At 46.4% G+C, this 23,430-nt stretch overlaps 1 protein-coding gene across 2 annotated transcripts in view; it reads left to right on the top strand.

The window, feature by feature from the left end:
* The window catches only part of ARHGAP5 (Rho GTPase activating protein 5), a 98,018-nt gene extending 87,856 nt beyond the window's left edge, over nucleotides 1-10,162 (top strand). For both annotated transcript variants that reach the window (XM_056547015.1, XM_056547016.1), the window contains 4 exons: nucleotides 820-897; nucleotides 2,616-2,747; nucleotides 3,287-3,392; nucleotides 9,441-10,162. In XM_056547015.1, coding sequence (XP_056402990.1) covers nucleotides 820-897; nucleotides 2,616-2,747; nucleotides 3,287-3,392; nucleotides 9,441-9,774 — 650 coding nt within the window. In that variant the 3' untranslated portion in view covers nucleotides 9,775-10,162. The remainder of the gene's footprint in view (nucleotides 1-819; nucleotides 898-2,615; nucleotides 2,748-3,286; nucleotides 3,393-9,440) is intronic.
* Nucleotides 10,163-23,430: the final 13,268 nt, after the last annotated feature.

Here is a 23,430-nt window from a genome sequence, read left to right as displayed (position 1 = left end):
ATAAAACACCGTTTTATAAGTTTGGCAACCACCATCTACAGGAAAGTCTAAGTAAGTCTCCTCACTTACCATCACCTCCCAGCCCCACCTTGATTGGCATACAGTGGGTCGATCCAGGAGGGGCTGGGAGGTGAAAGCAGATGAGGAGGTGTGCCAGGATGTGGCACTTGAGCAGTGTGGCTCCGCCTCCTTGACACTTAGCTGAGGAAAAAAAGGCAATTTTATGCGTTGGGCATCCACAGTCAGCTTCTGGAACGATACAGTTTGCCCCTTTCACCCTAATGGCTATCCAATGGTGTCTGCAGCTCTTAGCAGCGAATACAGCGGACAGATTCCCTCTACTGCAGTTGTGTATAATGATGGTTAATAGGTTGAAGCAAGGGTTGGGGAAGTATTGTTCTCTTTAGTTAGGGTTTCCCAACCAGGGTGCCTCAAGCTGTGGCAAAACTACAACTCCCAGCATGCCCGGACAGCCGTTGGCTGTCCGGGCATGCTGGGATTTGTAGTTTTGCAACAGCTGGAGGCACCCTGTTTGGGAAACACTGTCTTTAGGAGCAAGTTTTTTAGTCAATACAATTGTCCCCCAGAAGAAGATTTCTGTTCCTATTGGCTCCTTATATCGTGGAAACTGTACAGTGATATTTTTAGGAAAAGTTATGGATCTGAAAAAAAAAAAAAAAAAAATATATATATATATATATATATATATATATATATATATATATATATATATTATAATTTTTTATTTTTTATTAATTAATTCATTTATTTTGGAAATTTTGCACATTTCTGATGATTTTCTTTTCTGCGTTATTTCAGGACTTGGCACTGAAGGTCTATATCGCGTGAGCGGATACAAAACGGACCAAGATAATATCCAGAAGCAGTTTGATCAGGGTGAGTAGTCGTCATTATTAGGTTAGGGATAGTATATAGCCGGTTATAGTCAGTGTGGTGGAGATATATTCTGCGGTCTACGGGGGAGATTTATCAGAACCTGTCCAGAGGAAAAGTTGCTGAGTTGCCCATAGCAACCAATCAGATAACTTCTTTCATTTTTGAAAAGGCCTGTGGAAAATGAAAGAAGCGATCTGATTGGTTGCTATGGGCAACTCAGCAGCTTTTTCTCTGGACGGGTTTTGATAAATCTCCCCTGTACGTGTTTATCTGACGCTAGTTATTGCTGTCTGATCAGTTTACACCAGGACGTGACAAACTTGTTAATAGTCTAGGAGGTGGTAAAAAAAAGGTAGGAGCCAGAATGCCGCACGTCATGTAACCTGATGTCACTACGCAACATGTCATTTTGTGATGTGTTATTACTGTCCCCTCATCTCCTCCGTGTGTCATTTATTACTGTCCCCTGATCTCCTCCCTGTGTGTCAGCTATTAATGTCCCCTCATCTCCCCCATGTGTTAATCATTGTCACCTCATCTCCCCTGTGTGTTAGGTAATCACTGTCCCCTCATCTCCCTCCTGTGTGTCAGCTATTACTGTCCCCTCATCTCCCTCCTGTGTGCCAGCTATTATTGTCCCCTCATCTCCCTCCTGTGTGTCAGCTATTACTGTCCCCTCATCTACCTCCTGTGTGTTAGTTATTACTGTCCCCTCATCTCCCCCCTCTCCTGTGTGTCAGCTATTACTGTCCCCTCATCACCCTCCTGTGTGTTAGTTATTACTGTCCCCTCATCTCCCCCCTCTCCTGTGTCAGCTATTACTGTCCCCTCATCACCTCCTGTGTGTTTGTTATTACTGTTCCCTCATCTCCCTCCTGTGTGTTAGTTATTACTGTCCCCTCATCTCCCTCCTGTGTGTCAGCTATTATTGTCCCCTCATCTCCCTCCTGTGTGTTTGTTATTACTGTCCCCTCATCTCCCCCCCTCTCCTGTGTGTCAGCTTTTACTGTCCCCTCATCTCCCTCCTGTGTGTCAGCTATTACTGTCCCCTCATCTCCCTCCTGTGTGTTTGTTATTACTGTCCCCTCATCACCCTCCTGTGTGTTTGTTATTACTGTCCCCTCATCTCCTCCCTGTGTGTCAGTTATTATTGTCCCCTCTTTTCCCCCCGTGTGTCAGTCATCAGTGTCCCCTCATCTCCTCTCTGTGTGTCACAGTAAAAGTGTCCCCTCATCTCCCTCGTGTGTCGGTCATTATTGTGCCCTAATCTCACTCAGGTTTCTGGTATCACTGTCCCCTCATCTCCCCCCTGTGTGTCAGTTATTAATGTCACGTGACTGCCGCAGCCAATCAACAGCCTCGCCGTAACGTTCCGCGCTCCTGAGTACAAAGTGTCACTGCTGAGGCCACTGATTGGCTGTGGTGGGCAGTCACCTGACGTCCTGCAGGAAGGACAGAGATCAGTGCAGGAACGGAGGTGGAAATCTGTAAAACAGTTTGCCCTTTTTAAAGGATGGGCACTCATTGAAGCGGACTAACAAAAATCTGGGCACCTGCAGCATTCTTAGTCGCCCTGGCGCCCGGGATTTGTGAAGCCCCCTGGTTTAGAGCGAAAATGTTCAGACATTTCAGTTATTGGATTTATATCAGTGCCGTATCTTTAAATACTTGGATCTCTACATTCGGGTGAGGTTTATGCTGCGTCTTCTCTGTTGCAGATAACAATTTGAACTTGGCTTCTATGGAGGTGAATGTAAATGCGGTGGCCGGCGCTCTCAAAGCGTTCTTTGCTGATCTGCCCGCTCCACTCATACCCTATCTCCATCACCCTGATCTTCTGGAGGCGTCTAGTGAGTATAACTCTCACTCCTGTAGACCAGTGTCTCACAAACAGAGTGACTCCAGCTGTTGCAAAACTACAACTCCCAGCATGCCCGGACAGCCTTTGGCTGTCCGGGCATGCTGAGAGTTGTAGTTTTGCAATAGCTGGAGGCACCCTGGTTGGGAAACACTGCTGTATACCCTACACTGGGTGTTAGCAGGTCGGCATATGTTGTTCTGGCTTTTGCGCAATGATTATTACTATGCATTATGGTAAAATATTGTGTATTTTGTAGCAACAAAACAAATATTGAGTTATAATAACCCAGTGTTTCCCCACCAGTGTGCCTCCAGCTCCTGCGAAATTACAACTTCCAGCATGCCTGGACAGCCTTTGGCTGTCCGGGCATGCTGGGAGTTGTAGTTTTGCAACAGCTGGAGGCACCCTGGTTGGGAAACACTGGTTCATAGCCCTACCTCTATCTCTAGATTCATTGTGTATGTCCTGCTGCTCAGTAGACTGCTCACTTCCTGCTCAGTCTAATAAAATTGTCTCCTTCACCTGCAGAAATCCAGGACCGGATCGAGAGGCTTCACGCACTGAAGAATATTTTACGGAATTTTCCTTCTGTTAACTATGAAGTCTTGAAATACATTATAAGTCATCTGAACAGGTGAGTGTGCGTCCGCATATAGTGAGGATTATACAGTGTGTGAGGAATCGTACAGTGATTACAATTAACACTGGACTCTCCAGACCTTGGCCCATTTGCCTAAATAGCTTGTCCCATCCTGTCACCTTGCTTTATCCAGCCTTTAAGTGACCGCCCCAGTTGGTCAGAAAAGCCTAAGCAGGGAAGTTACGCAATTACCAAACTCCCATTGACTTTAATTGCGCAAACGGCATAGCCCTGTGGATTACGAAAACAGAATAGCGCTGCGGTTTACGCTACTCCAATTAAAGGGGTACTCCGTCCCAAGACATCTTATCCCCTATCCAAAGGATAGGGGATAAGATGACTGATTGCAGGGGTCCCACGGTTGGGGACCCCCGTGATCTCGGCTGCGGCACCCCAGACATCCGGTGCACTGAGCGAACTTCGCACCGTGCCGGATGACTGGCAATGCGGGATGGAGGCTTGTGTCACGGCCACACCCCCTCGTGACATCACAGTCACGCCCCCCTCGTGACATCACGATCACGCCCCCTCAATGCAAGTCTATGGGAGGGGCGTGACGGCGTCACGCCCCCTCCCATAGACTTGCATTGAGGGGACGTGGCCGTAACGTCATGAGCCTCCGGTGCTGCACCCAACGTTCTAAACAAACGCCGGGTGCAGCAGGGAGATTGCTGGGATCCCCAGCGGCACGACCCCCACGATCAGACATCTTATCCCCCTGTCCTTTGGATAGGGGATTATCTAATCTAGTTTAATCTAAGTAATAAAAATTAGATATTAGATAATATAAAATAATAACATAATTAACCCCTTAAGGACTCAGGGTTTTTCCGTTTTTGCACTTTCGTTTTTTCCTCCTTACCTTTTAAAAATCATAACCCTTTCAATTTTCCACCTAAAAATCCATATTATGGCTTATTTTTTGTGTCACCAATTCTACTTTGCAGTGACATTAGTCATTTTACCCAAAAATTCACGGCGAAACGGAAAAAATAAATCATTGTGCGACAAAATCGAAGAAAAAATGTCATTTTGTAAATTTTGGGGGCTTCCGTTTCTGCGCAGTGGATATTTAGGTAAAAATGACACCTTCTCTTTATTCTGTAGGTCCATACGGTTAAAATGATCCCCTACTTATATAGGTTTGATTTTGTCGTACTTCTGGAAAAAATCATAACTACATGCAGGAAAATTTATATGTTTAAAAATGTCATCTTTATTAACCCTTTTTTAAAAATGTTTTTTGCAGTGTTATGGGTACCATAGGGACCTATAACACTGCACACACTGATCTTTTACACAGATCACTGACATGTATTAACACGCCTGTGATCAGCATTATCGGCGCTTGACTGCTGCTGCCTGGCAGTCATTCGCCAATCTGACACAGAGGAGGCAGGTAAGGTCCCTCCCGGTGTCCTGTAAGCTGTTCGGGACGCCGCGGTTTCACCGCGGTGGTCCCGAACAGCCCGACTGACTAGCCGGGATACTTTCACTTTAGAAGCGGTGGTCAGCTTTGACCTCCACTTCTAAAGGGTTAATACCGCACATTGCCGCGATCGGCGATGTGTCGTATTAGCCGCGGGTCCCGGCCGTTGATGAGCGCCGGGACCGATGCGATGTGATGCGGGGTCGCAGCGCGACCCCGCTTCATATCGCGGGAGCCGGCGCAGGACGTAAATATACGTCCTGCGTCGTTAAGGGGTTAAATAATAATATAATTAAATTCAAATAATTAAAATGAGAAATTAGATAATAAATAATAAAATATAATTAAATAATAATATAATTAAATAATAAAAATTAGATAATACATAAAATAAATTAATCTAATCTAATTAGATAATCTAATCTAGACATCTGTCTAGGGGCGGAGTATCCCTTTAAAGTCAATAGGAGTTACCGGATTTTTCGCCGTATAAGACGCACTTTTTCTTCCCCAAAACTGGGGGGAAAAAGTTGGTGCGTCTTATACAGCGAATACACCCCTATCGCGGCGGTCCCTGCGGCCATCAATGGCCGGGACCCGCGGCTAATACAGGACATCACAGATCGTGGTGATGCCCTGTATTAACCCTTCAGACACAGCGATCAAAGCTGACCGCCGCGTCTGAAGCGAAAGTGACACTAACCCGGCTGTTCAGTCGGGCTGTTCGAGACCGCCGCGATTTCACCGCTGCGGTCCCGAACAGCCCGACTGAATAGCCGGGTTAGTGCTTACAGGACACCGGGAGGGACTTTACCTGCCTCCTCGGTGTCTTCTCCGTTCAGGGATCCACTGTATGGCCGGCGCTGGCGGCGACGGAGAGCGAGGATACCCGGCCGGCAGCAGAGACGTTCTGGAGCGGCGGCGACAGCGATGGAGCGACATCCAGGGCAGCGGCGGGGACACGTGAGTATTACCTCCTATGCAGTGGTCTTCAATCTGCGGACCTCCAGATGTTGCAAAACTACAACTCCCAGCATGCCCGGACAGCCAACGGCTGTCCGGGCATGCTGGGAGTTGTAGTTTTGCAACATCTGGAGGTCCGCAGGTTGAAGACCACTATTGGGTTCAAAATCTTTATTTTTTTAGATTTTGCACCTAAAAATTGGGTGCGTCTTATACGCCGGTGCGTCCTATAGGGCGAAAAATACGGTACTTCCCCACCTGGCTGCAAACCGGATGGAAAAATCAAGATGATGAGATGAGACAACCCCTGTAAACCCAAACATTAGTAAGAGCTCGCGGTGTTATTTCATCTGCACAATCCCATACAGGACATAACATCAAAAGCCTCCAGCACGGAGAATGTCGAAGCTTCCCGTAATTATTCTAATAGTAACTCACATAAATGACCATAAAAGCCTGCCACACATTGTTCTGACACAGGATCACACAATGCAGACAGGAATTTCATGCAGACATATTAGTAATGTAATGAGTACTCCTGGAAATCACTGGGCCCGTGTGAACTTTGATTTAAAGTGCTGCTCTTCTTCTACAGATTACACTCTTATTATATTCCATCTAAATGAGGTTTGTGTATGTGTGTGCGGCTTTAAAGGGGTACTCTACTGGAAAACATTTTTTATTTTTGACAGATGACAGAAAGTTAAACAGATTTGTAAATTACTTCTATAAAAAAAATCTTAACCCTTCCAGTACTTATCAGCTGCAGTATGCTCCAAAGGAAGTTCTTTTTCTTTTTGAATCTCCTTTCTGTCTGACCACAGTGCTCTCTGCTGACACCTCTGTCCATGTCAGGAACTGTCCAGCGCAGGAGAGGTTTGCTCCTGCTCTGGACAGTTCCTAAAATTGGACAGAGGTGTCAGCAGAGAGCACTGTGGCCAGACTGGAAAGAAATTCAAAAAGAGAAGAACTTCCTGTGGAGCATACAGCAGCTGATTGGTACTGGAAGGGTTAAGATTTTTTAATGGAAGTAATTTAAAAATCTGTTTAACTTTCTGGCACCAGTTGATTTAAAAAACAAACATTTTTTCCAGCGGAGTACCCCTTTAATACAGTGTCTCCTTACTACCTGCAGCCACTATCTATTGATACACAGACAGTGCCTGGCATCACTTTCTTAAAGGAGTACTCCAGTACTGTAAAGTATATCCACTATCTGCAGCAGTGTTTTCCAACTAGGGTGCCTCCAGCTGTTGCAAAACTACAACCCTCAGCATGCCCAGACATCCGAAGGCTGTCTGGCCATGCTGGGAGTTGTAGTTTTGCAACAGCTGGAGGCACTCTGGTTGGGAAACAATGATCTGCAGGATAGGGGATAAGAGTCAGACCACAGGAGATCTGACCTTTGGGACACCCCAAACACCAGAATGAGCCCCCAAATATCCCTGTGCACGGAGCAGCGCGTTGACACGTGCCTATGGAGGTCGGCACTCCCGTAGACAGTGTGTGGCGCATATACCGACATGATGCTTCATGCAGAAGGGAGATTTTGGGCTCCAACCTTGCGATTGCAGGGGGGGGGGGGTCCCAAAGGTCGACCCGAATTGACCCATTTTTCTCCGCTGCCATTGCGCAGCCAGATTGGGTACTCAAAGAGGCATACGAATATTTGTATATGTTGTGCATATTGTGTAGCACAACTCTATAGGGTTAGTAGACACCTATGGTAAGGAGGGTGGGCACGTGACCAGCTTACACAAGTAGAGGCAAGGACGAGTGCAGGTAAACATTTGGAGAGACTGGGGTGCTTGAATACTCCCAAACAGACTGTCAGTTTTTACAGGCTCCCCCAAACATGTTTGGCCCATATATCCTATACAAAAAGGATCTTACCGTGCTTTGTTCTGTGAATACAAATAGATCCAACCAGGCACATCAGCAGCATAGAGCAGTGGTTCACGACCAGGGGCCCCCAACCAAAGGCTGTTCTGGCACGCTAGGAGGAGGAGTAGTAGCTGTAGCTCAGCACGTTGGTTATGCTTAGAAGACAAACATGATTTTATATCTGCAGCTCTGACCATGATATAGAGCTGACAGATTCCCTTAAAGGGGTATTCCAGGAAAAAAAAATGTTTTAATATATCAGCTGGCACCAGAAAGTTAAACAGATTTGTAAATTACTTCTATTAAAAAATCTTAATCCTTCCAATAATTATCAGCTGCTGAAGTTGACTTGTTCTTTTCTGTCTGGCCATAGTGCTCTCTGCTGACATCGCTGCTTGTCTCGGGAACTGCACAGAGTAGAAGAGGTTTGCTATGGGGATTTGCTTCTACTTTGGACAGTTCCCGAGACAGGTGTTATCAGAGAGAACATAGACAGAAAAGAACAACTCAACTTCAGCAGCTAAAAGGTACTGAAAGGATTAAGATTTTTTTAATAGAAGCAATTTACAAATCTGTTTAACTTTCTGGAGCCAGTTGATTATATATATATATATATATATATATATATATATATATATATATATATATAAAGTTTTTTCCTAGAGTACCCCTTTAAAGGCCATCTGTGGCCGAAAACAACTAATCCCCTGTCCGCAGGATAGGGGATAAGTGTTTGATCACGGGGGGTCCGAACGCTGGGACCCCCGCGATCTCCTGCACGGGGCCATGGCTCTGCCGCGGCTCTCCCGTGCAGGAGGCGTGCCGGCCGCAGCATGATGCCGCGGCCGACACTCCTCCTCCATGTAGTTCTATGGGAGAGGTGGGGGAGCAGGGTTCGTGCCTCCCCGCCTCTCCCATAGAATTGTATGGGGAGGGGGCATAACCGTCGACCTCTCTAAGTCGACGCTACTCGCATTAGCGTTCTCACTGAGCGCTAATCCGGGTGGTCCCAGTGGTCGGACCCCCCCCCCCAGGGTTCGAACACCTAGGGGATAAGTGTAATAACGTTGCAGTTGTCCTTTAAAGGAGGAAGGTAGAATCAGGGCTCTAACTAGATATTTCTGGTTCGTAAACAATGACATGAGCTTGTTCTCCCCATGTTTGCTCACAGACATCCCAAAAACATATTAAGAAGTTAATTTGGATTTTGTTACGTTTAGAAAATATGTAGAAAAAAAATCAATTGTCCACCTTCAGACTGGCACATTTCCTATTTGTGAATTATTTATAGCATGTTTGTTTAAATGGGTATTCCGGCCAAATACAGGGGATAAGATATCTGATCGGAGGGGGCCCGACCGCCGGGGACCCCCGCGATCTCCGTGCAGCACCCGCATTCTATGCTGGGCTGCGTCTCCAGTCTCGGAAATCTCTTTGTTTCCGGGACTGGAGACGTGACGTCACGCCACGCCCCCTCCATTCATGTCTATGAGAGGGGGCGTGACGGCCGTCACGCCCCCTCCCATAGACATGAATGGAGGGGGCATGACATCATGTCGCCAGTCCTGGAAACTAAGAGGTTTCCGAGACTGGAGACACAGCCCAGCATAGAATGTGGGGGCTGCACGGAGATCGCGGGGGGGCGTGTTTAGGGGGTCCCAGCGGTGGTCCTTTGGATAGGGGATAAGCTGTATTTGGCCAGAATACCCCTTTAACAATATGGCCATTCAGAGATTAATAAGGTGTTTTTCATGTTTTGTTTTTAGGGTTAGTCAACACAACAAGACAAACCTGATGACCGCCGATAACCTTTCCATTTGCTTCTGGCCTACTCTCATGCGCCCAGATTTCGAGAACAAGGAATTTTTCTCAACCACTAAGAATCACCAATCCGTCATAGAAAACTTCATTCAGCAGTGCCAGTTCTTCTTTTACGAGGGTGAAATTGTCGACTCTCCGAGCGTCACCAGCTCTCCCTCAGCACAGCACTCTAGTCCGGGGCAGCTGGCAACACCTTTAGTCCCCCTGCAGTTACCTCCTCCTCTACAGCCACAACTACTACAACCCACACTGCAAGCCGACCCCCTGGGCATCATATAACTGGGCACAGCTTTGTACTGTTTTATTTAATATCCCCAGGTCCTTACTGGAAGTGATACAGGAAAAAAAAAAGAGACTAACTTCACCTGTAATAAATCTTAATGACTCGGATGGATCGGACGACTTTTAGTTCTCATTTGTTTTTTTTTGTATTTTTTTAAACCCTTTTGGAACGTGTAGAAAGAGATCGATCTGTGGCAGGCCTTGTTTGTGAATTTTGCTGCTGCATGGAACTTCTATATAAATTCTATACACTTCTTCAGGTGTCATGGAGATACTTATCGGAAGAGAAGATTAAACACAGAATAAACAAAAATGGTTCTTTTCTATAGAAAATCTAATTAAATTTACAGAAATAAATCGTTTATGAGGCATTAGTGCTTTCACAGCCCGTCTTAAAAGGCTGAGATTTATTTTGGTGTCAAAGCATCCGTGGTGTGCAGACGTGGGCATGTGTGGGTGCGTGTGGGAGCCTGGCAGTGGGGTGGGTTATGGATTCTTTGTTGGCGGTGCTTGGAATGGAGCTTATCTTGTAAATGATACAAAGTAATAATTGTATGTACATATATAAATGTTTACATATTTGAGGAATAAACATCCATCCATTGAAGCAATGTTTTGTTCTACATGAGGGAGCGGGTCTGCATGAACGGTGGCGTTTCCTTCATCGGGAACTGTTGGTATTTTATTCTATTGTGACTGCATTTCCAGGTCACAAAATGATCTGGCTACAGTGTAGTTTTCTTTAGAAATGTAACTTTTTTTTTTTTTTGCCACAAGTAAAGTTTGCTAACTGCCTGAAAAGACGATTAAAAATATTCTTTATTATTTCTTGCTAAAGTAATGTTTACTGGACTCGCTGACCATATCGGGCTTAGAAATGAAAAGATGGAGAAAGCAAAGAAGGGGTAAGGTTTAGCGCGAGGCAAAAGAAAAACTTCATATTGCTCCAGGGTGACGGCGCAGAGCTGTGACATGCATCCTCCCTCCCCTGCCCCTTTCTACCTTGAATGATTAATGTACAGGGCTTGGCTTTCTAGCACCTGGCAGTACTTGTCAATCGGAAAGGCAGGGAGGGGTGGGGGAGGGAGAAGGCATGCATGCTTCTGCTCTGCACCGCCTCCATGACACAAGCTGGTAGATTACTTTTAATTTCTTTGCATTCAAGATTAATGTGGCTGTGGGCTTGGTTCTTAGAAGGAAAATGCGCATTAAGTGGAACAGAGTCCACCAAATGCTGATGTGTCTGCAAAGTTGGGAGAACAGTGGTAACATCCTGATCGACAGTCTAGGCCAGTGATTCCCAACCTCGGTGCCACGGCACACGTGTGTGCAGTTTTGCACTGCCCGTGGTGCCGCTGTATTTTGCCGTGATTTTTTTATTTCTTATTTCTAAATATCTCGCCCCGGCCTGCGCGCTTATGACTGGCGGCGCAGGGGGAAGGGAAGTCTGCGTGCGCACACAGCTTCCCTCTGCATCCTCTGCATCCCCCTCACCGTCCCTCTCTCCCTTGGGGCGCAGTGAGCCGAAAATGGTGCCCATGGGCAGAACAGGCTGCATCTGCGCCGGACTCCCGTGCCTGCCGTGGAACTGCAAGCTGTGCGGGCTGGCTTGCTTAAGGTACCATACCCTTTCCACCCCTCTGTTACCCCTTCTCGACCCTGTCCAACACCCCCCCACCACAGTCACCCAGGTCCACCATCTAACAACCCCCCCCCCCGTCACTCATGTCCACCCCCCCCTGTCACCCATGTCCACCCCCCCCTGTCACCCATGTCCACCCCCCCCCCCTGTCACCCATGTCCACCCCCCCCTGTCACCCATGTCCACCCCCCTGCCACTCATGTCCACCCCCCCTGTCATCCATTTCCGCCTTGTCCACCCCGCTGTCACCACCCCCCCCCGTTATCCTTGTCCACTCCCGTCCATCCCTGTCACTCATGTTTACCCCTGTAGTCTACCCTGTCACCCATGTCCCCCTTCCTGTTCACCCATCTGTCCCTTTGTCACCCATGTCCACCCCTCTCTGTCACTCCTGTCCCTCTTTTACCACCCTTGTCACTCCTGTCCCTCTTTTACCCCCCTTGTCACCCTTGTCCACCCCTCTGACCCCCTGTCTCCCATGTCCACCCCCTATTCACCCCTCTGTCACCCCTGTCCACCCCTCTGCCACCCCCTATGCCCCTGTCACCCATGTTCACTCTTCTAAACCCATCTGTTATCCTTGTACACCTCCCTATATCCCTCTGTACACTCCTCTACACCTCTATCAGCCATGTACACTCCTCTACACCCCTCTGTCACCCATGTACACCTTTCTACACCCCTCTGTCACTCATGTACACTCCTCTACACCCCTCTGTCACCCATGTACACTCCTCTACACCCTCTGTCACCCATGTACACTCCCCTATACCCCTGTCACCCATGTACACCCATCTGTTACCCATGTACACTCCTCTATACCCCTCTGTCACCCATGTACACCCATCTGTTACCCATGTACACTCCTCTATACCCCTCTGTCACCCATGTACACTCCCCTACACCCCTGTCACCCATGTACACTCCTCTACACCCATCACCCATGTACACTTCTCTATACCCATCTGTCACCCATGTACACTCCTCTATACCCCTCTGTCACCCATGTACACTCCCCTATACCCCTGTCACCCATGTACACCCATCTGTTACCCATGTACACTCCTCTATACCCCTCTGTCACCCATGTACACCCATCTGTTACCCATGTACACTCCTCTATACCCCTCTGTCACCCATGTACACTCCCCTACACCCCTGTCACCCATGTACACTCCTCTACACCCATCACCCATGTACACTTCTCTATACCCATCTGTCACCCATGTACACTCCTCTATACCCCTCTGTCACCCATGTACACTCCTCTACACCCCTCTGTCACCTCTGTACACTCCCCTACACCCCTCTGTCACCCATGTACACTCCTCTACACCCATCTGTCGCCCATGTACACTCCTCTACACCCCTTTGTCACCCATGTACACTCCCATACACCCCTCTGTCATCCATGTACAGCCCTCTACACCCCTCTGTCACCCATGTACATTCCTCTATAACCCTAGATCACCCATGTACATTCCTCTATAACCCTAGATCACCCATGTACAGCCCTCTACGCCCCTCTATAACACATGTACACTCCTCCACTCCTCTGTACACTCCTCTACACCCCTTTGTCACCCATGTACACTCTTCACCCCTCTGTACACTCCTCTACACCCCTCTTTAACCCATGCAGAGCCTAATAGGTTTACTTTGCAGGTTTAACGGTGAAGAATTGTGTGTGGAAGAAATCGTGATGATGGCCCGGACCAGATAGAGAAGAGAAGGCAATGATGCAAATTAGAGAAGATGTAATTGGTGAGTTGCTGTATAAAGCAGCACTTTAAACTACATACCCACTGATAAATAGATATAGTGCATTGCATTTTTTACCGTTCCCCCCCCCCCTTTTTTTTGGGCTCGGCAACCTCGGTAGCGGTGCCCCGCGAAAAAAAAATTTTTCCGAGGTGTGCCCTGACCCGAAAAAGGTTGGGAAACACTGGTCTAGGCAATTATTAGCATATCGGATGCAAAGACTGATAACACCAATTACTAGGGAATAGAAGAGCCTGTAAAAAAACACCAAATCTGTGGAGAAGGAGCTCAATATGGATCATGACAGTAAAAGCTTTTTAAAGAGGCCACATGTCCTCTTAGAAGAATCTGTTGGCGCTATATCATGCTCAGAGCTGCAGACATGGGTAGATGTAATTAATTATACCTTTCTCAGTTTATAAAATCAAGTTTTCCTCCTAAGCTGAGGAGTCTTGAATGCCAGGCTGTGCTGCAACATGCATGCCTCCTCATGCTGTGCATGTTTGTACCTGGTTCGGCTTTCAGCGCTGGGCCTCGTACATCAATCATGCAGAGCAGGGAGGGAGGAGGCATGCATGATTTAACTTAACATGGTGTTGAAACATGATTTTATATCTTTGCACATAGCCATCAGCTAAAAGATAGGTATCATTTGTTTTATCTTCCTATAAACTATTTGCAGCTCTGAGCATGATATAGAGCTGACAGGTTCCTTTAAAGAAAGAAGGTACTGCAGGTCTCTACCTAGATATTAAAGGAGAAATGTGGTGCTAAACTTTTAACTTCCCCTGTGCCCAGGCTGCTAAAACTTAAAAAAACAAACTATAACTCACCTTCCTATGTTCCCCTGTTGTGCCGATATCGGCGTCCCGGTCCTCCAGTGTTGCTCTACTCCCTGCTTCATAGGCTTGGAATGTCACGCTGCAGTCAGAGTAGCGCCGGCCACAGAGATGTCCGCCTCGGCCGGTTATAGGCTGAGCGCACTGTCATGTAAGGAGCCTGGGCAGCAGGGAGCAGGCGGGACATCACTGTGGCCGGCAATACGCTGACTGCAGTGTGACATTCCGAGCCTAAGAGGCATGAAGCGGAGCAGCAGCGGAGGAACGGGATGCCGATATCTCTGCAACGGGGGAATATAGGAAGGTGAGTTAAAATTTGTATTTTTGTTTTTGGCAGCCCGGGCACAGGGGAAGTTAAAAGTTTAGCACCGCATTTCTCCTTTTATGCTTTAATTTAAAAAAAGCACCGTTCACAGTCTGGAGTTAAAGGAGAACTCCTGTGGAAACAAGTGGAAAACAAATGTTTTCAAATCAACTGGTGCCAGGAAGTTAAACAGATTTGTGAATTACTTCTATTTCAAAATCTTAACCTTTCCAGTACTTATCAGCTGCTGTATAATACAGAGAACTTTGTGAAGTTCTTTCCAGTCTGACCACAGTGCTCTCTGCTGACACCTCTGTCCGTGTCAGGAACTGTCCAAATTAGAAGCATATCCCCATAGAGAACCTCTCCTGCTCTGGACAGTTCCTGACACGGACAGAGGTGTCAGTAGAGAGTACTGTGGTCAGACTGGAAAGAACTTGACAAATTTCTCTGTAGTATACAGCAGCTGATAAGTACTAGAGGCGTTAAGATTTTTTAATAGAAGTCATTTACAAATCTGTTTAATTTTATGGCACCAGTTGATTTGAATTTTTTTTCCCCACTGGAGTACCCCTTAAAGCAACCATTGGATTCTTTGTCACTCATGGTATATAGAAAGGTGTAATGCAGAGGTGATAAAATGCCTGTTCTAGGGTCTGCAATCATGTATCCTGCCTTCACCTAGCACAGCTACGAGAGGGGTAAATCCTCATTCTCAAACCTTGTCATCAAACAAGTGGCCCAGATGTATCAGTCTGTATAAATCAGACACATTTTTGTCTCAGACAGACTAAAGGGGTATTCTGCTGCTAGACATCTCCCTTGGGTAGGGGATATGATGTCTGCTCGTGGGGGTCCCGCTGCTGGTCTCCTGCAGCACCCAGCATTCTAAACAAACGATGGGTTCCTGCGGCAGAAGTCGTGACGTCAAGGCCATGCCCCCTCGTGCTGTCACGCCACACCCCCTTCGTTCAGGTCTATGGGAGGGGGCGTGTTGACTGGGCGGAGGGGGTGTGGTGTGATGCAATGAGGGGCGTGGCCTTGACATCACGATCATGGGCTCTGATCATTCTAAACAAAATTTTCAAAACACTGAAGCACCGGAGTATCCCTTTAACAAATCTTGCCCGGTGACTGTTCAGTAAAACAATCCTGTTCATGCTATCAATGGATTCTCTGCATTCTGTATCGTCATGATATTATAGCCAATTCACGTCAATGGAATCCCTGCAGTGGAAATGTAGAAATTCTGCTGTGTGAACGGGACAGCAAAATAAATTCATGCAGAATTCCATGCAAAAAATTCTGGCGTGTGAACATACCCTAAGGTTAAAGGGGTACTCCCGTGGAAAACCTTTTTTTTTTTTTAAATCAACTGGTGCCAGAAAGTTAAACAGATTTGTAAATTACTTCTATTAAAAAAATCTTAATCCTTCCAGTACTTATTAGCTGCTGAATACTACAGAGGAAATTATTTTCTTTTTGGAACACAGAGCTGTCTGCTGACATCACGAACACAGTGCTCTCTGCTGACATCACAAGCAAGTCCTTTACATATAAAAGTAAGAAAGATCTGCTGGGAGCTGTAATCACTGTCTATGTAGAGGACAGGAGCTTCTTCAGGGTCCTGTACAGTACAGTGATCCCCCGACCTGCGATGGCCCCAACATACGATAATTTCACCATATGATGGTCTCTCAGAGGCCATCGTATGTTGAAGGCAGCATCAACATACGATGCTTTTGTATGTCGGGGCCATCGCATAAATGGCTACCCGGCAGCGCAGACTGTTTCAGCTGCCGCCGGATAGCCGTTTAAGGTGCCCTTTGTGCTCCGGTGATGGTCACTCACCTCTCCCTGACGTTCCAGACAGTCCTCTTCAGGCTCCGCTGCATCGCCGTCATCACGTCGCTGCGCACGCCGTCCCATCATCCAATAGGAGCGACGATCCCGGCCAGCAGAGACGGTCCGGAGCGGCGGGGACAGGTGAGTGTAACTTCCTATACTTTACATTGCACGGATCCCTCAACATACGATGGTTTCAACTAACGATGGCTCAGATTACTATCGTATGTTGAGGGACCACTGTACACAGTGTCCTAAAAAAGTAACATATAGCCTCCCCCACCTGGTGTCCAAAGGAGCAGCTAACCCTGGTACAGGTAAAGAGTACAGAACATGTAATACCTCCCTGTACTGTAGTGGGCGCTACCAGACGCCAGTCAGTACATGCACTTCAGTAATACAGGTGTTTTATTAGTGAAATGTCCATTCTGATTGGTCGAATCTTTCAGCCATTGACACATTTCCCAGATCTGGACTGTCTGTACATTGGATGTTGAGTCTGGTTTCAAGTTACAATGGTCCAGAAAAGATCATTGTATGTTGAAACTATTGTAACAAGAGGCCATTGTAGTTTGAGGGACCATTGTGTGTGTGTGTGTATGGTGTATATTACATATATACATATATATTTTATATATATATATATATATATATATATCGGCTGTTTCACACGGAGGCCGAAAGAAGCCCGCATACACGTGTGAAACAGTCAGCGTAGCCTCCGAGCACCTATCAACCTGCACCGATGCTGTGATCCAGCCTTCCGTGGACCGGACCCCATGCCGATTTGTCTCCGCTGAGCGGTGAGTGCACTTACGTGCCTTTGTTGTTATAGTAATTTACAAATCTGTTTACGTTTCTGGCACCAGTTGATTTAAAAAAAAGTTTTCCACTGGAGTACCCCTTTAAAGACAAGTAGATCCTCCCACAGACTGAGAACAGCTACCTTAGGTATCGGAGTCTCCAGGATGAAGAAAAGTTCTGGAAAAAAAAGAAGTAATTTGATTTGTAGACTTGGAGCTTCACTGACTCATGTGCGTCTGGAATTCTCCTATAGGTTTATTTACAGGACAAACCACAGGTTCTGCTTTTTATATTATGCAACAATGTGTATACATCCGATCTGCAGAAATCTCTGCAGTTTCCCTCTAGATCCAGTAATAAAAAAAAAAAGATAAAAAAAAAAAAACGGGGTTAAAGGGGTACTCCGCCAAAAAAAAACATCTTACCCAAAGGATAGGGCGTGGCACCCCAGTCATCCATGCACGGAGCGAACTCCGCTCCGTGACGGATGACTGGCAACTACAGCGTGGCGTGACGGCTTAAAGCAGTGTTTCCCAACCAGAGCGCCTCCAGCTGTTGCAAAACTACAACTCCCAGCATGCCCAGCCCGCCAAAGGGTAAATCAGTAAATAAATAGACTTATAGCTATAGCTTGAAGCAGTGTTTCCCAACCAGAGTGCCTCCAGCTGTTGCAAAACTACAACTCCCAGCATGCCTGGACAGCCAAAGGGCAAATCAGTGGGTAAAATAGACTTAAAGCTATAGCTTAAAGCAGTGTTTCCCAACCAGAGTGCCTCCAGCTGTTGCAAAACTACAACTTCCAGCATGCCCGGACAGCCAAAGGGCAAATCAGTGGGTAAAATAGACTTATAGCTATAGCTTAAAGCAGTGTTTCCCAACCAGAGTGCCTCCAGCTGTTGCAAAACTACAACTCCCAGCAGGCCCAGCCCACCAAAGGGTAAATCAGTGGATAAATAGACTTATAGCTATAGCTTAAAGCAGTGTTTCCCAACCAGAGTGCCTCCAGCTGTTGCAAAACTACAACTCCCAGCATGCCCGGCCCGCCAAAGGGTAAATCAGTGGATAAATAGACTTATAGCTATAGCTTAAAGCAGTGTTTCCCAACCAGAGTGCCTCCAGCTGTTGCAAAACTACAACTCCCAGCATGCCCGGCCCTCCAAAGGGTAAATCAGTGGATAAATAGACTTATAGCTATAGCTTAAAGCAGTGTTTCCCAACCAGAGCACCTCCAGCTGTTGCAAAACTACAACTCCCAGCATGTCCGGACAGCCATAGGGTAAATCAGTGGATAAATAGACTTATAGCTATAGCTTAAAGCAGTGTTTCCCAACCAGAGTGCCTCCAGCTGTGGCAAAACTACAACTCCCAGCATGCCCGGACAGCCAAAGGGTAAATCAGTGGATAAATAGACTTATAGCTATAGCTTAAAGCAGTGTTTCCCAACCAGAGCACCTCCAGCTGTTGCAAAACTACAACTCCCAGCATGTCCGGACAGCCATAGGGTAAATCAGTGGATAAATAGACTTATAGCTATAGCTTAAAGCAGTGTTTCCCAACCAGAGTGCCTCCAGCTGTGGCAAAACTACAACTCCCAGCATGCCCGGACAGCCAAAGGGTAAATCAGTGGATAAATAGACTTATAGCTATAGCTTAAAGCAGTGTTCCCCAACCAGAGCGCCTCCAGCTGTTGCAAAACTACAACTTCCAGCATGTCCGGACAGCCTTTGGCTGTCCGGGCATGCTGGGAGTTGTAGTTTTGCTACAGCTGGAGGCACCCTGGTTGGGAAACACTGTCCTATACTATAGCGCCCTTTGATTCAATGTCATCTTTTGTGTCTCTATGATCAGTCGTGAGATAATTTACCTGTATTTACCCTTCACTGTGATTCACTATAGTAATGCGTTCTCCGTGGAAGTCACTATATAAACATTTCACGTCCGCTCGGTGTGAATATAATGATTGGGTACGGGGTAGGTTTACACAGCCCGGGATATATATATGTGTATTGCTCATTGTTTTATTATTTATCACTTCCCTTTATCTAGTCATCCCGTCTCTGCAATTACCAGATTCATTGATCATGTATCACAAGGGCCAGTGTGCGTAATTGTCGCAACGTGACGCTCTGTGGTGCGCAGCCTTTCCCCTCCTCCCAAATTTAACCTTTCTTATGCCAGGCAGTTACTGGCTTCACATAAAATCCTATTTGCGAAAAAGAGGAAGATTTATCAGAACCTGCCCAGAGGAGAAGTTGCTGAGTTGCCCATAGCAACCAATCAGCTCGCTTCTTTCACTTTTGAAAAGGCCTGTGAAAAGTGAAAGTAGTGATCTGATTGGTTGCTATGGGCAACTCAGCAACTTCTCCTCTGGACAGGTTTTGATAAATCTCCCCCATAGTATTAGTGCCGGATGCTTTGGCTTGGTTCACACTATACAACAAGTTTCTGCAGTTTTGTAATGCCGCTATGGTCTGCATCAGTGTTTCCCAACCAGTGTACCTCCAGCTGTTGTAAAACTACAACTCCCGGCATACCTGGGGCAATACTGCCATACCGTGCACCACCATTACTAATAGGTGTGAGTCCTGGTAAACGTTGAGGCTCCGGCGATGCTTGCGCAAGTGTCGCAACCTAACCTGGATTGGGCTGGTCCTTACCTAGGGCGTCAATTTTTGGTCGTCATGAAGGTTTATGACTTTGTGCCCCCTGGCATGGGGTGTAGCCAGAGAAGTTCAGCAAAAAATGTACAATATGGATATAATAGCTGTGGTGGTCAGTGGGTGAATAGACTTATATGTGGTAGCCCTTGGGGGGTGTATGGTAGTGGTGGTATGGTATCGTTATATGAGGGGTTAATGTTAACACTACAGTTCGTGACGCCAGGCTGAGGGCTGGTATGCTGAGGTAATGCTCCGGCCTATTGCCGCCCTTCCCAGTAACGATAGGTGCACGAAATGACTGAAGGTCCACAAGGAGATTGAACTTGAACAACTTTACTTAAGTGCTTGCGATACATCCAAGGCACAGTAAGTGTCTCGTACAAACAGTCCTTATATTGCTCAGTGACTGACCGTTGTTGCGGACCTTGAGCTGTTTAGAAAGTCTCTGAATTTAGGGTAGATATTTGCAGATCCGTCCGGATTTAGGGGTTATATTAGGTCCGGTGATGCTGCAGAGTGTCTGGGAATTGATACACTCAATATTCTGAATTACTCAGCCGTTGCCGCATGGCTCGGGCCTAACTCACTGCGATAGCTGCTGCGCAGATCCTTCTCGTTTGACAGCCCAGGAACAAGAGAGATCCTTACTGCTGTGCTGCGCAGGAACAAGAGAGAGAAAAGATGGCCGCCGCTCCCTTATATGGGCAGGGGGCGGGGTGAATCCGATTGGTCCGAACATCTGTCACTCACCATTACACAGAGTAATGGGATTGCATACGTCACAGGGCCTCCAAAGATCCTTAAGCAAAATACCATAGAGTTTACCTAGTCACGTGACCCGCAGGTCCTGCAACGCTATGGAACCGGTAATTAACCATTTATTTACATATATATTACTATATTTACATTACCTTTACATAAATTACTAGGCTATTAGTTGGAATAGAGGCGACAAGGGGTAAGGCTACACAACAGGGACCCCTACGTCCTAGGGACTCTGGCTATGGGGACCCACACATACATAGGTACCGTATAAGATGCAGTATATAGCTATAGCTTAAAGCAGTATTTCCCAACCAAAGTGCCTCCAGCTGTTGCAAAACTACAATTACTAGCAAGCCTGGTCAGCCAAAGGGTAAATCAGTGGATACATAGACTTATAGCTATAGCTTAAAGCAGTGTTTCCCAACCAGGGTGCCTCGAGCTGTTGCAAAGCTACAACTCCCAGCATGCCCGGACAGCCAAAGGGTAAATCATTGGGTAAAATAGACTTATAGCTATAACTTAAAGCAGTGTTTCTCAACCAGAGTGCCTCCAGCTGTTGAAAAACTACAACTTCCAGCATGCCCGGACAGCCGTTGGCTGTCCGGGCATGCTGGGAGTTGTAGTTTTGCAACAGCTGGAGGCACCCTGGTTGGGAAACACTGTCTTAAAGTAGTGTTTGCTATACAGTATAATGTTATATAGTGGAACTAATAAATCATGTGCCGAATCTTTATATTGACCTTGTCTATATTCCTCCTTGTTAATAGGATTACACGGAAGGCGTTTGGTTTTTAAGCTGACCAAGCTAAATTTTGCCATGATCTCTCTAGGAAGGACCGACGGGACTGCAGTACGAGCGTCTAGGACCAGGAGTTTAGGTTTCATATCACATGGTGGGATTATTGGCCGATAGGACTGCTCTGACCTGCTAAAAAAATCATTGGCCGCACATCTCTCCATGTGATAGGGGACGTATAAACAATAGAACTGTACATATATAGTTTACTCTAAATATTACCAGGCATCATCATTAGAGATGAGCGAACTTACAGTAAATTCGATTCGTCACGAACTTCTCGGCTCGGCAGTTGATGCCTTATCCTGCATATATTAGTTCAGCTTTCAGGTGCTCCGGTGGGCTGGAAAAGGTGGATACAGTCCTAGAAAAGAGTCTCCTAGGACTGTATCCACCTTTTCCAGCCCACGGGAGCACCTGAAAGCTGAACTAATTTATGCAGGAAAAGTCATCAACTGCCGAGCCGAGAAGTTTGTGACGAATCAAATTTACTGTAAGTTCGCTCATCTCTAATCATCATACAAATTGAGACTTAAAGGGGTACTCTGGGATATTTTTTTTTTACCATCCTGCCCAGAATGCCAGCATGGGGTGCATGGGATAGCCAAGGTAGCCGAGGACTAGGTGTCCCTCTAGCGCAGTGTTTCCCAACCAGGGTGCCTTCAGTTGTTGCAAAACTTCAACTCTGTCCGGGCATGCTGAGAGTTGTAGTTTTGCAACATTTGGAGGCCACTGGCCTAGATCTTTTATACCTTCATGTCCACCATGTATATGATATATATTGCGCAGGAAAAATTTGCACGAAAAATTTGCATAAAAATTTGCATGTGAAAAAAAACTATTAAAAAAATGAATATTCGTCATTACATATATATAGCACTATATTCTAAATATTCGCAAAATCGAGAAGTGCTGATATTCGCGATAAAAATTAGCATTTCGAATATTCATGCTCAACACTACTCCTCTGTGCTCGCTCCTGTCCTATCAGACTGCAGCATGAAAACAGAGAGGAGGGGGTTACAGAGCAGCCTACAGTGATTGGATGAAGAGACTCAGCACAGAAGACTCAGAGAGGAAGTGACTGCATGGTGAGTGAGGGGCGGGCTCAGTGCTTTCCTTGAACACGCCCCTTCCTGAGCAATGGATATCAGAATGAGTGAGCAGCAGAACGGAGGGATTTTTGAGCTAAATACAGAAACTAGACACATAAAAAAAAGACATGTAAGGAATCTGCATGACCTAGTGGGTAACGTAAACAAGCATTATTTTTTCTGTGATATGACAGGTATGCTGTAAGTTCAAATTTGGCCTATGGGCACCACTGGCATTAGGGCTCCAAATATTTCTACCTCTGTACGTCCCAGAGCTATAAATACCAACCGGCATGTGCTTAGAAATAAGACACCATAACTAATCTTCACAAAAGATTGGAGATTTCCTTTCATACCCTTGCAGTCCAACCAGATGACCTAACGCTAAGTCTCCTTCTCTATCACGACCTTCCACGACCTTCCACCCACTCCTGTTTCCAAGACTTTTTTCTGTGCTGCACCCAAATTCTGGAATAACTTATAGGTTCTTATCATGTTTCCATACCTAATAAAGAACAGACAGACGGTAAAGCAAAGCATTTATGTAGTTGATAAACACTCTCTTAAAGGGGTACTCCACTGGCCAGCGCCCACTACGTTGTGCGCCCACTGCGGGGGTCGGTCACACCCCCTTGTGATGTCCTGCCCCTCAATGCAAGTCTATGGGAGGAAACGTGGTGGCTGTCACGGCCCCCTCCCATGGACTTGCATTAAGGGGGTGTGACTGACCCCTGCAGCAGGGCACACAGCATTCGGAACTAAATGATATGAACGCTGCTCAGTTGAGTACTCCTTTAATACAGACATACATGTAAGTAAGATTTTTTTTTTTTTTTTACTTTTTCTTCTTTAAAGGGGTACTCCAGAGGAGGAAAAACATTTTCAGATCAACTGGTGCCAGAAATTATACAGATTTGTAAATTATTTCTATGTGAAAATCTTAACCCTTCCAGTACTTATCAGCTGCTGTATGCTCCAGAGGAAGTTGTATAGTTCCAGTCTGACCACAGTGCTCTCTGCTGACACCTCTGTCCATGTCAGGAACGTCCAGAGAAGGAGAAGTTTACTGTGGGCATTTGCTCCTGCTCTGAACAGTTCCTGACACAGACAGAGGTGGCAGCAGAGAGCACCATGGTCAGACTG

Source organism: Hyla sarda, chromosome 11 (genome assembly GCF_029499605.1).
Source record: "Hyla sarda isolate aHylSar1 chromosome 11, aHylSar1.hap1, whole genome shotgun sequence".
In the NCBI taxonomy this organism is placed as follows: Eukaryota; Metazoa; Chordata; class Amphibia; order Anura; family Hylidae; genus Hyla; species Hyla sarda.
The sequence above is the reverse complement of the archived record's forward strand: the minus strand, read 5'-3'. Positions and strand labels throughout refer to the sequence as shown.